This window comes from Crocuta crocuta, unplaced genomic scaffold (assembly GCF_008692635.1).
Source record: "Crocuta crocuta isolate KB4526 unplaced genomic scaffold, BGI_CrCroc_1.0 scaffold333, whole genome shotgun sequence".
NCBI lineage: Eukaryota > Metazoa > Chordata > Mammalia > Carnivora > Hyaenidae > Crocuta > Crocuta crocuta.
The window spans coordinates 1595644-1609923 of record NW_027532856.1 but is presented as its reverse complement, the minus strand read 5'-3'; the positions used below and the strand labels follow the sequence as shown (position 1 = coordinate 1609923).

The window sequence follows — 14280 nt, the reverse complement described above, 5'->3', positions numbered from 1 at the left end:
TCAACAGGGACACCCTCCCTCCTGCTCATCTTCTCTGGCAAATCCTCCCTGCTTTGTCAGGACTGTCAGGAAGCCCTGCAGTGAGGCTGGCCCACAGGCCTGTGCCTCAGTACTCTCATCTTGCCATTTCTGGAAGGCGATGAGTGTGAAGAACAAAGAACTGGGGCCTTCTTTCATTCGTTATGCTTCTCTGTACTGGTCCTTCAAGTCTAGATTGATATTCATTTTAATCACTTAAGCATTTTGATGATGCTCACTCATGAGTACAAACTGAGGGCAGGGAGAAGAAAGGGTCACACACACGTTCGGGTCCTACCCCCTCCACGGCAGCACCGGGCATTGTCTGCTGCTGCCTCAGGCAGAGTCCCAGCTCTCCCGTGTTTTCGGAAAATGATGGCACCTGCCTCTCCTCCTGGAGTTGAACACCATCTACAAAAAATGTACCATCTTCACTTCCTCTTCTTCCCTCCTTATCTCTCACATCTGTCACCTAAAACTGTCCATTTTATTTCACATAATGTTACAAATGCACTGGTCCCCCTTTTATGCACACCTTCACTGACGTTGTATATCTTCAAGGTAGCAAATATGAAAAGCCAGAAGAGTCAAATGGGTGATATAAGGGGCACCTGGGTGGCTCATTCAGTTAAACGTCTGACTTTGGCTCAGGTCACGATCTCATGGTTTGTGGGTTCGAGCCCCGCGTCAGGCTCTGTACTGACAGCTAGTTCAGAGCCTGGAGCCTGCTTTGGATTCTGTATCTCCCTCTCTCTCTGACCCTTCCTTGCTCATGCTGTCTCTGTCTCTGTCTCTCTCTCTCAGAAATAAATAAAACATTAAAAAAATTTTTTTTACATGGGTGATATAACTGGATGAAGAGGGCCAGTGTGTGAGGCAAGAGGGAGGCGTGGAGACTGTGATGAACTAGAAAGAATATTAGTGAAACCTGAGTAACTCTTTCTGAGCTCCAGTCCAGTGCAGTCACATACAAAGGCAATTCCAAGTGGTGCAAGTTTTGAAAAGCCAGAAATCTGTTGCTGCTTTTGTTGTTTGCAGAAAAGAGAGAGCACAAGTGGGGGAGGGGCAGAGAGAGAGGGAGACACAAAATCTGAAGGAGGCTCCAGGCTCTGAGCCGTCTTCACAGAGTCTAACGTGGGGCTCGAACCCACAAATGGGGAGACCATGACCTGAGCCGAAGTCAGATGCTTAACCAACTGGGCCACCCCAGTGCCCCTGTTTGTTGTTTTTAAGGTGAAATCTACCAAGTTAATATTGGCAACAAATTTTTTTAAATTTTTTTAAATGTTTTATTTATTTCTGGGAGAGAGAGAGAGACAGCATGAGCAGGGGAGGGTCAGAGAGAGGGAGACACAGAATCTGAAACAGGCTCCAGGTTCTGAGCTAGCTGTCAGCACAGAGCCCGACACGGGGCTCGAACCCACGAACCGTGAGATCATGACCTGAGCCGAAGTCGGACACCTAACCGACTGAGCCACCCAGGCGCCCCTAATGTTTTTTTTTTAAGTTTAAAACAGTAAGTAAACCACCACAAGGGGCAAACAATTAACACATCAGTGGTCTGAATTCAGCATGCAGCTGCCGAGTTGTGACCACTGGTTTGAACCATCATCCCAGCTAAGGCTATTGATACGATTTCTTCTTTGGTCTCTGGCCTCTAGTCTCTCTCTCTTCCGTGCACCGTGCTCACAGCATCTGGAGCATCCCCCCCCGTCACCGGGTCACACTGGCTCATTCCACCGCCTGCCTCCCTTAGGTCTGTCCCCCCAGGTTATCCAGGACACCAAGTCCAGACAACTGAGGACGACTGCCAGACTTCTCCCTGTCCGCTACCAGGCCCTCTCCACTCTCCACCGTGCTCTCCCCTGGCACACATCACTCCTTTGTCACCTGCCAAGGCTTCCCCGTTCACCTCTATTCAGCCCCTTGCGATTTCTATTCATGCGTGTCTCCTGCACTAGATTATGATGGTGACCACCTCTTACCCATCTGTGCTATTCGTCTGTGTTATTCATACCTGCGATCAGAAGGTAGCTGGCAAATTTTTTTTTAAATGTTTTTATTTATTTCTAGGAGAGAGAGAGAGAGACAGCGTGAGCAGGGGAGGGTCAGAGAGAGAGGGAGTCACAGACTGAAACAGGCTCCAGGCTCTGAGCTGGCAGTCAGCACAGAGCCCAACGCGGGGCTTGAACCCATGAACCGTGAGATCATGACCTAAGCGAAAGACGCTTAACCGACTAAGCCACCCAGGCGCCCCGCTGGCAAATTTTTTTAATAAATTAAAAAGACGAATGAATGATGACTGTTAGCCAAGTAAGGTAGAACTGTCTTAAGGTTATTTATTTCCCACCCCATTTACACATAACTAAGAGCAGAGCATCCTCTTAATAAAGACAGTTTTCTTCTTTCCTCTCATTGGTCCCAGGCCCCAGGGTGCAGAGGTGTTGAAGACCAGCGCTCTGGGGCCCGGGGTGAGCCGGCCCTCTGTCCTCGCCTGATGTTCTTATGGGCAGGTCCCTGGGGCTTCCTTAATCCTCTTTCTCTTGAGTTTTGTTTTGTGCGGAGGTTTCCTTAGAGGATCTGAAAAGGGAAGGTCAAACACAGTCCTGATAACACCACGAAGAGTAAGAGAATCTCAGTCTGTAACATTTGGGTGATATGGTAAGAACAGAAAGGAAGAACAACACAATCTTATCTTAACTTGCAACCTATGTCCCTCTTTTTTCACAGAACCCTGCAGGCCATAGGAAGATGCTATGATTGACCTGATTTACAGATGAAGGACATCACCCGCCTCTGAGTAAGGAAATAGCCCACCGAAAGCCCAAGGCAAGTTAGGGGCACAGTCAGGACTAGACCACGGGTCTTGACTCAGATTCTTCCCTGCACCCTCTCCGGTTTCATGCCCCAGGTCCTAGGACTTTGCCGCCAGACTGTTTGCAAACACCACTGCCGTCTTTTTTCTTAAAAACAGACTTAGGAACATAGAGCCAAAGAAACGCCACACCGGATACATTCAAAATCACGAATGGACTCCGTGATTGAGCTTAGCCCATTCCTGGCGGGTCCACCAAATAGTGTGTGTTTTGTCATATTACCACAATGTGAAGAACACGACCTCATCTCTAATGTATCCCGGCCAGACAAATGTTTAACATGAATTTATCAAGGCTTTTTATCTAAAGAGGAACAAGCTTCAAGAATGCCAAAAGGAAGCAACCAGACTCAAAAGTGGAGCATTCCGCAGAACAGTGGTCTGATCTTCTCAACAAGTCAGGGTGTAAAACAGAGGACATTGTTAGGTTAAAGGAGATGGAGAGACATAACCCGGTGCAATGCATGCTTGAGAAAAAAGTGCAAAAACTACCTTTGACTACTGGGAAAATTAGAATATGGAGCATTTCTCCAACAATGAGAAGTAATGAAAACGTTGACACAGAAAGTTGAATTAATTAACTGAAAAAAGCAAGTTCCAGTCAAAATCCTATGCACAGTGAGGTCTCATTTGGCTAAAATACATGTATTTATATGCATAAAAAAAACACCTGGAAAGTGTTAGCAGTAATGATAACAATGTGGTGTTTATATGTACTTATTTTTGTTTATCAGTATTACCTAATTTTCTATGCTATGCTTATGTTTATAGGAATAAAATGTTATTTTAAGAATTATATTTAGGGGCGCCTGGGTGGCTCACTCAGTTAAGTGTCCGACTTCGGCTCAGGTCATGTTCACACGGTTCATGGGTTCGAGCCCTGCGTCGGGCTCTCTGCTGACGGCTCAGAGCCTGGAGCCTGTTTCATATTCTGTATCTCCCTCTCTCTCTCTGCTCCCCTCCCCAACCCCCCATCACGGTGTCTCTCTCTCTCTCTCAGAAATAAAAATAAATAAATAAATAATAAATTTTTAAAAACATTAAAATAAAAGAATTACATTTTTAAAAATTACATGAAAGCCAAAGTTCTTAACCCACCATTCAAGGCTTTTTCCTATTACCCCTGTCCGGCACTTCTCCAGCCTGCTCTTCCATTCACCTCCAGGCCCCAGACTGTCAGCTCATTGTCCCTCACCTCTGCGTACACCTTTCCTCTCCCCTCCTACTCTTCCTTTCCCCCTCTTCTCCTTTTCCCTTTCTTTAAAGGCTGTCACAGAGTGACTTCTCCCAGTCAGCTTGTCCCACCCTTTGCCCTATGGCTTTGGATTGCTCATTTGTGAAAGGGGAATAATAATACCCCCTTCCTGAAGATGCTGCGGAGGTTAAGTGAAACGAAGAAACACAGAGCACCTGGTACGGGGAGAGCCTGGCCCGAAAGCCCGGACCTCACTTTCCTTATCTGACTCGTGAACTGTTTGGCTACATCATCTGAATGATGTCCTGGCCTTCGTCCCATTGTATGTTTTGCTTCAATTTAAACTATAGGCACCAGGGCCAAGGACCCTCACAGAGCCCAGACAGGGTCTTAGGTCTTAGGAATTGCCTAACTCGTGGCCACTGCCCCTTCCCTGTTCTCACCCCTGCTCTCCCACTCGGTGCAGGGGTGACTGGTGGAAGAGGCTGAAAGAGCTGCTGGCCTGCATCAGCCCCAGGCAGCCCGACCCTCAGAGGAGCACCTGGGTCCAATTTAGGACCACACTTTGAGGTCCTAGGCCACCCTGTTTGCGTTCACTTTCTCCCCCAATAGCTGAGCAGAAGCAGCTAACTGGGGTCCCCGGAGCCAGATCTGGAAATCTGAGGGGTAAGCGGCTCCCACAGCTCTTTGCACCTCAGTGCACAGGATGGGCCCTCATAGGTTCTGACCTTGGCTGGAACCCCTCATTGGAGAGTCTCTGTCCCCAAATCCCACAGCCTCCGTCCAGAGGCCAAGCGGTGCAGTCACTGCAGAGGCCAGAGCTGCTGGGAAGGCCATCCCCAGTCCACCTGACTCGACTTTCTCCCCACTGCGGCAATGAACCACTCCCTTAGCCCGAAGCCACCCGAAACCGGGAGTAGGCAGCCCGCCCCGTTTGGAGTTCCTACTCTTGGCTGCTAGAAACTGTCTTTGTTTCTAGTCTTACGGGAAAGAGCCTTCATTTAAACTGTTAACCGAAAAATGCAGGAACCAAAACTGTATGTATCACAAGACCTCCGGAGGGAAATCATACAGCACACACCCAAATGTTAACTGTCATGGCTTCCGGGTGATGAGTGATTTCCCCCTCTTCTGTTTTATACTTATCGGTACATTTCAAACTTTCTATGATAAGCATACCTGCAGGGAGGGGGACAAAAAAGGAGGGGAAAAAAAGGGGCAGAAGAGAAAGGAAAATGGACAGAAAGAGAAACGGAGGGCTAGAGGGAAGATGGGAAGAGAAATGTGTCAGCTGCTCAGGGGGTGGGGGGTGGGCATGTGGCCCTGCGGGTGAGGCCCCTCCTCCAGGCAGGCTTCCACATGGAAGGGCGTTACCTTTCATGACCTGGGCCAGGGATCTGGGCTCCCCCAGCAGGGAGGCCTCCAGGCCCGGGGCCTGCATCTTGGACAGCCTCTCCTTCATGCCGCTGATGTTGCCATGCAGCCCCCAGGCACTGCAGAGCTTGGGCAGACAGTCTCCCTGGTGGGCCAGCAAGGAGCTCTCGGGGGCGTCCCGGGGGCGGAAGGCCACCTGCAACAGGCCCATAATGTTGAGAGTGTGAAGAAGCCAGGGCCCCACATTCCTGAGCCCCAGCCCTGCCCTTGTTAGGAAATGAGTGCGGTCTGGGTGTACCTCACACCTGCCTAGTCAGCAGGAGGAAAGGGTCACAGACATGGGAGAGAAGTAAGGACATAGAGGCCAGGCTGCCAGCTGTCTCTTCTTGGGTGGTTCCTTACTTTGATATATGTCCTCCAACTCTTTTTATCATTATAGTCGCTTTTTCTGTTTGTTTCAAGCTTTATTTAAATTCTAGCTAGTCGGGTCTCCTGGGTGGCTGGCTCAGTTTAAGTGTCTGACTTCGGCTCAGGTTATGATCTCACGGTTTGTGCGTCTGAGCCCTGCACTGGGCTCTTTGCTGTCAGCACAGAGCCTGCTTTGAATCCTCTCTCCCCCCATCTCTCTGCTTCCCCCCACCATAAATAAACATTAAAAAAATTTTTTAATAAATACATAAATTCTATTTAGTTAACATATAGTGTAGTATTAGTTTCAGGAGTAGAATTCAGTGATTCGTCACTTACATATAAGACCCAGTACTCATCACAATAAAAGCCCTACTTAATGCCCATCACCCATCTAGCCTGTCTCCCCACCCACCTCCCCTCCAACAACCCTCAATTTATTCTCTATAGTTACGAACCTTAGGTTTGCCTCTCTCTCTCTCTCTCTCTTTTTTTTCTTTCCCACATGTCCATCTGTTTTTATTTTTTTAATGTTTGTTTATTTTTTAGAGAGAGAGAGAGACAGAGCATGAATGGGGGGAAGGGCAGAGGGAGAGGGAGACACAGAATCCCAAGCAGCCTCCAGGCTCTGAGCTGTCAGTACAGAGCCCGACTCAGGGCTTGAACTCACAAATCGGGAGATCATGACCTGAGCCAAAGCTGGACATTTAACTGACTGAGCCACCCAGGCTTCCCTCAACTGTTTTGTTTCTTAAATTCCACAAGTGAGGGGCACCTGGGTGGCTCAGTAGGTTGGGCATCCAACTTCGCCTCAGGTCATGATCTCCCAGCTCCTGAGTTCAAGCCTCGAGTCAGGCTCTGTGCTGACAGCTCAGAGCCTGGAGCCTGCTTCGGATTCTGTGTCTCCCTCTCTCTCTGCTCCTCCCCCGCTATGTTCTATCTCACTCTCCTTCAAAAATAAATAAACATTATCATTTTTTAAGTTTATGTATTTATTTTGAGAGAGAGAGAAAGCATGAGCAGGGGAGGGACAGAGAAAGAGAGCGAGAGAGAGAATCCCAAGCAGACCCTGCACTGTCAGCACAGAACCCAACACGGGGCTTGATCTAATGAACCGTGAGATCATGACCTGAGCCGAAATGAAGAGTCAGATACTTAACTGACTGAGCCACCCAAGATGCCCCCCAAAGTAAATAACCATTAAAAAAATTCCACGAGTGAAATCAGATGGTATTTGTCTTTCTCTGATTGCCTTATTTCCCTTAGCATAATACAGTCTAGCTCCATCCATGTCATCACAAATGCAAGATTTTGTTCTTTTTTATGACTCAGTAATGTTCCATTGTATATATGTACCACATCTCCTTTATCCATTCATTAGTCACTGGACATTTGGACTCTTTACACAGTTTGACTATTGTTGACAATGCTGCTATAAACATCGGGGTGCATGTGCCCCTTCAAATCTGTATTTTTTATTCTTTGGGAAAATACCTAGTAGTGCAATTCCTGGAACTTATGGCAATTCTATTTTTAACTTTTTGAGGAATCTTCACACTGTTTTCCTGAGTGGCTGCACCAGTTTGCATTCCCACCAGCAATGTAAGAGAGACCCTCTTTCTCTGCATCCTCACCAACATCTGTTGTTTCCTGTGTTGTTAATTTTAGCCATTCCTACCGGTGTGAGCTGATACCTCATTGTAGGTTTGATTTGTATTTCCCTGATGAATAGTGATGTGGAGCATCTTTTCAAGTGTCTGTTAGCCTAGAATTACAGCATCTCATGCATTTCACTGTAATGAAGCAATGGTACTTATTTTAAAGTCCTTGACAAAATTAAAATTGAGAACCTGAAAACATCTTTTGAGATTTTCCTGGCCAGTGAAATCCAGGAATCACTGACATGGCAACTCTCTGTATTCAGAGGAGGAATCACTGAAACGACTGACCCGTTCATGTTTAGGGAAAGAAACAGAGACCCAAAAGGGGAAAGGATTTGGAACAGAGACCCAAAAGGGGAAAAGATTTGGTTAAAGCTGCCCGGCGAGGGTGAGGTGCCATAGTTAGAGCAGGGCTTCCTCTGAACCAGATGTTTGAACCTGGATCTTCCCTCTACTTGCTGTGTGGTCTGGGTCAAGCTACTCCAACCCTCTGCACTTGGCATCTTCATTTACACACTGTGAACACTATGTCTAATTACCATGTAGGGTTACTTTTGAGAATCACAGGAGGGAACATAAAGTGCTGGAGCATAGAAGCTGTTACCTATGATCATTATTTTGAACAAAAGATCCTCAAAGTGTGCTCTGTGAACCCCTGGGGGGCCCTGAAATATTTTGATCTCACTGACCCCCTGAAAAGTGAAGTCTACCCAAAGTGCAAGAGATAAACCTATGGAATCTAATGTAACCCAGTGTGAAAAAGTCATTGATACAAATCTGAAAAGGCTACATGCTGTGTGATTCTAACCGTCTGACATTCTGGAAAAAAGTGAAACCATTGAGACAGTATAAAAGATCAGTGGTTGCCAGGAGTTTGGAGGGAAGAGTGAAGGGATGAATACGTGCAGCACATCGGATTGTAAGACAGCGAAACCATCAGGTATGCTCTGTATTGGTGGATACATGTCATTATGCAGTTGTCAAAACCTATAGAATGTACAACACAATGAGTGGGCCCTCATGTAAACTAAACTAAACAGACATTGTTTAGTTAATAATGTGTCCATACTGGCTCACCGATGGTAACAAATGTACCTCCCTAATGCAAGATACTAATAATAAGGGAAACAAGAGGAGGTAGTATATGGGAAATATCTGAACTTTCTACCCAACTTTTTTGTAAACCTAAAACTGCTAAAAAAGAAAAAAAAGAAATATTTTATAACATTCATTGATATGGTGTCAGATTCCACACTGCTATTAAGTAACTGACATTTGTTGAGTTTTGGTGTGGTATCAAAGAAAAATATCCAGGGTTACCTGGGTGGCTCAGTCAGTTAAACGTCCAACTCTCGATATCAGTTCAGGTGGCAATCTCACTGTCATGAGATCGAGCCCCATGTTGGGCTCCTCACTGAGTGTGGAGTCTGCTTTCTCTGTCTCCCTTTGCCCCTCTACCTTGCTCTCTCTCTCTCTCAAAATAAATAAAGTTTTGAAAATATCCACAACTATCTGAAGATGCTAATAAAATACTCCCCTCTTCTCTAACCCTACATCTGTGCAAGTCTGGGGTTTTCATCATGTACTTCAGCCAACTCACATACCATCAGAGATTGCAGAAGCAGATATGAGAACCCAGCTGAACTGTCTTCTATTAAGCCAGACACTAAAGACATTTGCAAAAATGTAAAACAATGCTACTCTTCTCACTAATTTTTTTTGTTTTGGAAAATATAAATATTTCTCATAAATATTATTTATGTTAAAATGTAGTGGGCTCTTGCTTTTATTTTTTTTTAATGTTTTATTTATTTCTGAGAGAGAGAAAGAGACACACAGTGTGAGCAGGGGAGGGTCAGAGAGAGGGAGACACAGAATCCGAAGCAGGCTCCAGGCTCTGAGCTGGCTGTCAGCAAAGAGCCCGATGCGGGGCTCACACCCACAAACCATGAGATCATGGCCTGAGCCGAAGTCAGACGCTTAACTGACTGAGCCACCCAGGCGCCCCTCCTTGCTTTTATTTTTAATTGGATCAGAAAGTACTTATTTTGATTTTTTTCTTTAGTTGTAAATTTCGAATGGGGCAAATTGCAACAGATATAACCTACATAAATGCTTGGTGGACTTTCCAACGGTTTTTAGAGGATGAACATGACCTGAGACCAAAATGTTTGAGAGTCACTGTTTTCAGCCAAAGCCAGGCCAGGCTCTGTCGATAGTCCTTGGAGCCTTCCCCAGGCTGGCTGTACCTTTCTGCCTGGCGTCAACCGTCGCCACCCATAGGTCCTCAGGAAGGTCCCTGCCCTTGTTAACATCTGGGTGTCAGTGTGGAGAGTGAATGAGTATCGAGAACCTGAAGCTGAGCCTCTGTCCTCCTCGGCCCCACTTTGCCTCCTGCAGGGCAGATAGGGGCGATGGGGGCTTCCTGAGGCGGCGAGTGTGGAACATGGCTGGGAGGATGCTGGGGGCATCAGAGGGACCCTCAGCCCTAGGCCTCCCCCCACAATCCGAGAATACACCAGCCAAGCCTCAGCGGGGCCTGGAGAGGAGCTTCCCTGAGTGTCTCACCAGGAACTTGGCCGTCTGGTTGCTCTTGGTGTACTTGTAGAGCCTGCAAAGCTGTTTCGCCTCCAGTTCTGAGAAGAGAGAGACAAATCGCCAGAGCATCCTGCAGGGGAGAAAGCAAGGCTGGGGGAGGCAGCGCACAGCCCTTCTCCCTTCCGCATTTGTCTTGTGTCCAGGACCCACCCGGGGAGAAATGGACCGCATGCTGCCCCCTTGGACTTGGTTGGGGATGTGGAGAGGTGGAAATTTGCTAGACCTTGAATACCCCATCCTGGCAATGGGCACCCGCACCACACAGCAGCTGTTCAATCAGCCGTCATTCTCCACAGAGCCAGGAGAGTCCTTTGTCCACTGTGTATGCGGCTGCCGGGAATCATTGCTGCCCTGAGTCACTAGACGACCCCATTCTCTCCACCCCCTCTTCACCACGCTCACTCCAGGATCTTGACTCTTTCACACCAAGATGAAGGAATGAAGGACTCAGGGATCTTGACTGAGGTGGGACCTTGAATCAGGGGCGGGGAAGGTGTGTGGCCCAGGAGTGGGTATAGTGGGAAGGGCAAGGAGGCTGCCCTACTTCCTCCAGTGCTTGATTTCCCAGGTTCGGCAGTAATGTTGCAGAAAGGTGTTGATGTGGTCCCCTAGGACCACCAGGCTCTGCTTCATGTACTTCAGCTTCTTCTTCTGCGGAATGTCCCTGGGCAGGTGTAACTTTCGCAAGAACTTCTTCAGTGGCCTTAGATATTCTTTACACTGAGGAGGCAACAGGTCAAGTCATAGGAGAAAAAGGCAGATGGGCAGCCCCAAGTAACCAGAAGCCTTATGAGCCAGGAAGTGTTAACTGGGTTAAGTAAGGAAACTTGAGTCAAGTTCTTGCCCCACTTCCCTCCCAAGAGCATGACAAGTGGGACAAGAAGCTATGGTTCTGAGGCCTGCCAATTTCTGACCCAGGTCTCCTGACCTGTAGGGAACAAGACACAGGGTCCTGGGCTGGCCCCTTACTCACAATTTTGAAGGTGTCCTGGCCCAGGCCCTTGGCATGGCGTACAAGTGAGTCTCCAGAAGGGGTGGTGCCAGAGCTCTTCTCTAAGCAGGGTACACCTGTCGCCAGGTCATCTGTCACCTGCAGGAGGCAGAGGTCAGCTGGGGAGCTTAGGCGGCTGCTCCTGAAGGGCAGTGCTAGGCAACCAGTGGTCCAAATTCCAGCCAAAGCCCTTCTCCATTTTCCGTAGGGATTCCCTTGGCCCAGGCCTGAAGGAAGTAAGCCCTAGCAAGGATATCCATCCCTGAAGATCCTTGCTTAGGAGACCTAGAATTTCCTACACATTTCTTTTATAAGAATTATAGCACAGAATAGGAGCTAATTTTACAAGTCACTTGATAAACGTGAACTCATTTTATTCTCCCACAAATTCTGTGAGGTTAGAGATCATTATCTCTGGTTACAGATGAGAACACTGTGAGGCATCAAGAAATTTAAGAAACTTCTTGGGGGAATGAGCGGGGAGTCATTTATTCATTCATTCAAACAAACATTTACTGAGTGCCTAAGCCCCAGGCCCACCTCTAACCTTTAGCATCATCCCATGATAACGGGCACATCACGTGACAGTGACGGTAATGAGGAGGAGCTTTCTGACTGTGAAAGTGGGCCCCCCAAAAACTGAAAAGTAATGAAGACAGAGTGACCGTGAAATAATACTTAAAGTCAGAGCACAGGATTAGACTGACATGGTAGGATTTGCACCTGACCTTTCAAAAACCTCTCAGAAAAGGGAGCATTAACTCCTGCCTGTGTTCAGGGGAACAAGGAAGATCCAGGCCCTGACCACTCTGAAGGGAGGGACCATGGAAAGGGAAGAAAGTCAATGGAAAGAGTATGTAACTCAGGCTCCTTCAGGCCCCAGAGAGAGGGGGCTCTGGCTGATCGACTCCATAAACACACCCCTCACACCACACCACCACATACACAGACCATTACGCAAGTGTACACACACACACACACACACACACACGAGCCCTTGCGTTTCCATAACCAACAATCATCTTGCCAGGAAAACATGTCTTTGATAAGCCTGTGTTTGAATGAATTGGCCTTCTTTTGTTCTTTTGGTCTCTTGCTAACTCATGTACATCACCGTTTTTCCTTCTTCTTTCCTTCCCTTAATTTCACGTTCTTTGCTTTCCAAGACTAGCCCCTCAAGGACCTTCTCTCTTCACTCCCTCACATCCCTAGCCCCACTTCACCTTCTTTAGGGACTTGTCCCCTTCACCCTCTTGCCCATTTGAGGCCTCCGTCTCAACAGGCGCACTGGGGGGCTCCAGAGTGGCAATCCTTATGTCTCCTCAGGCTTCTGACCTACGGCTGCTGTGACCTGAGGGTCTCAGGGAGTGGGCAGGTGGGCTCCAGAACTTGGAGCAAAACCATGGCAACTGCCAACACAGAGCCTAGCTCCCCTCCCCCTGCCACGCCCTCTTTCTCAGGGGTGGCCCATCAATCTCTTCACCGGGAAACTGGAACAGGGGAGTGAGCAAGAGGTGCGGGGTAGACCCAGAACTTTGTAAGAGCTCGTAGCCGGCCAGGAGGGGCTGGCACCCCTTTTCCCGGGAGAAGTGTCAGATGCTAGGGTTTGTGAACACCGGTAAGACTTTCGGAGTCGTTTTCCTGCTTGTGTACCATTCATGATGCCTCAGTCACACGGCGGGCTCCTGAGATGGCCACCGTGACTTGTAACATTTCTTCCTGGAACTGAGACAAAGGACTAAAGGGTGACCTGAGAGAATGGGTTACAGTAAGTCTCTACTGAGATCGATCTTCTCTTCTATTTCTCTGTAGCCTCCAGGAAGTTAATAAGCCAGTTGTGTCGGGTGTTGGTTGAATAGTGGTATTTTTAGGGAGTGTGCAAAAAATCACAAGCCACCATGAATTATCTTAACTAATCCTCACAACGGATCTTCACAACTGTCTTCTCTGAGGGGGTACCATCAGTGATCCCCTTTCATAGAAAAGGAGCCCAGACGCATAGAGGTCCCGTGACTTGCACGGGTCGGCGGCCACTAAAGTGGGGCGAGGGGCTTTCTGTCCGATCCCAACCGCTCTAGCCTTGCCCACCGACACCGCCCTCCAGCGATCCGAGCCAGGAGAGTGCGTGCTACCGCCGGGGTCCCTGCGTCTCCCCCGCCCGTTCAGCCCGTGAGTTCTCGGAGGCTCGAAGTCCGAGCTGCGACCTCCACCAGCACGCACCGCGGGGTACGGCGCCGAGGGGACCGCTGCAGCCTCCGTTCACACAGCCGGCATCTTCTTCCCTGCGACGCTTAAGTCTCCAGCCACGTCCCCTCATGTCCTCTGGGCCCGGGGGCCCGTCTCCCGCAGCCAGTCCGTACTTTCCGCTTCCTCCCCAGTCTTCGCCGGAGCGGGGTCGGGTCGCCGTGGGCAACGGAGACCGGCTGGTATTCCCCTCCCTCCAGACGCCGCGGGGTCCTCCCAGTCCTCCCTCTCGCCATCTGGCGGCGGTACCTGCACATGACAGGGACATTGCGGCTTCTGATATTCCTCGGGGAATGTGGCTCTCCTCCAAACTGGAAGGTGTGTTCTTTGAGCATTAATCCAGGACTATTTTGCGGCTATTAAGGAAAATTAGGGGAGGCTGGGGGTCGGACTTCGGCTCAGGTCATGATCTCACAGCTCCTGACAGCTGTGGGCTCTGTGCTGACAGCTCAGAGCCTGGAGCCTGCTTCGGATTCTATGGCTCCCTCTCTCTCTCTCTCAAATATAAAATAAAACATGAAAATGGACATTAAAAAAGAAGGAAATTATATTTGCAAGAGTAAGGGGAAAGGGGCTCTCTTATTCACTTCTGGGAATAATGCAAAATGTTAAATGTACATTCCCTTTGGCCCAGAAATTCTTCTTCTAGGAATTGATCCTGAGAGAAGATGTATGTATGAAGGCTGTTAAATTTGGAAACAATTGAAGTGTCATCAGTAGGAAAGGGTAAATAAATTATGGAACACCAGTACTTAAAATATTACTCTAGTAAATAGTAAATAAAATTAATTTTTAAAATGCCTTACCACCAAAATACTAATTATTAAAATATTATTCTCTATATAGTAATAATTAATACTGAAAAATGTAAATTTCAACGTTACATCTATATTTAACTAATGGGAAACAAGACCTA

General features: G+C 48.0%; 1 protein-coding gene across 1 annotated transcript; it reads right to left on the bottom strand.

Moving 5' to 3' along the window:
* Positions 1–2332: 2332 nt before the first annotated feature.
* Positions 2333–13437, bottom strand: CHCT1 (CHD1 helical C-terminal domain containing 1). Its single transcript, XM_077745593.1, has 7 exons — positions 13341–13437; positions 12344–12441; positions 11103–11219; positions 10674–10849; positions 10100–10199; positions 5463–5658; positions 2333–2598 (listed from the first exon to the last, which is right to left on the bottom strand). The coding sequence occupies exons 1-7, from the start codon at positions 13435–13437 to the stop codon at positions 2522–2524; spliced, it is 861 nt and encodes a 286-aa protein (XP_077601719.1). The 3' UTR covers positions 2333–2521.
* Between the last annotated feature and the right edge of the window lie 843 nt (positions 13438–14280).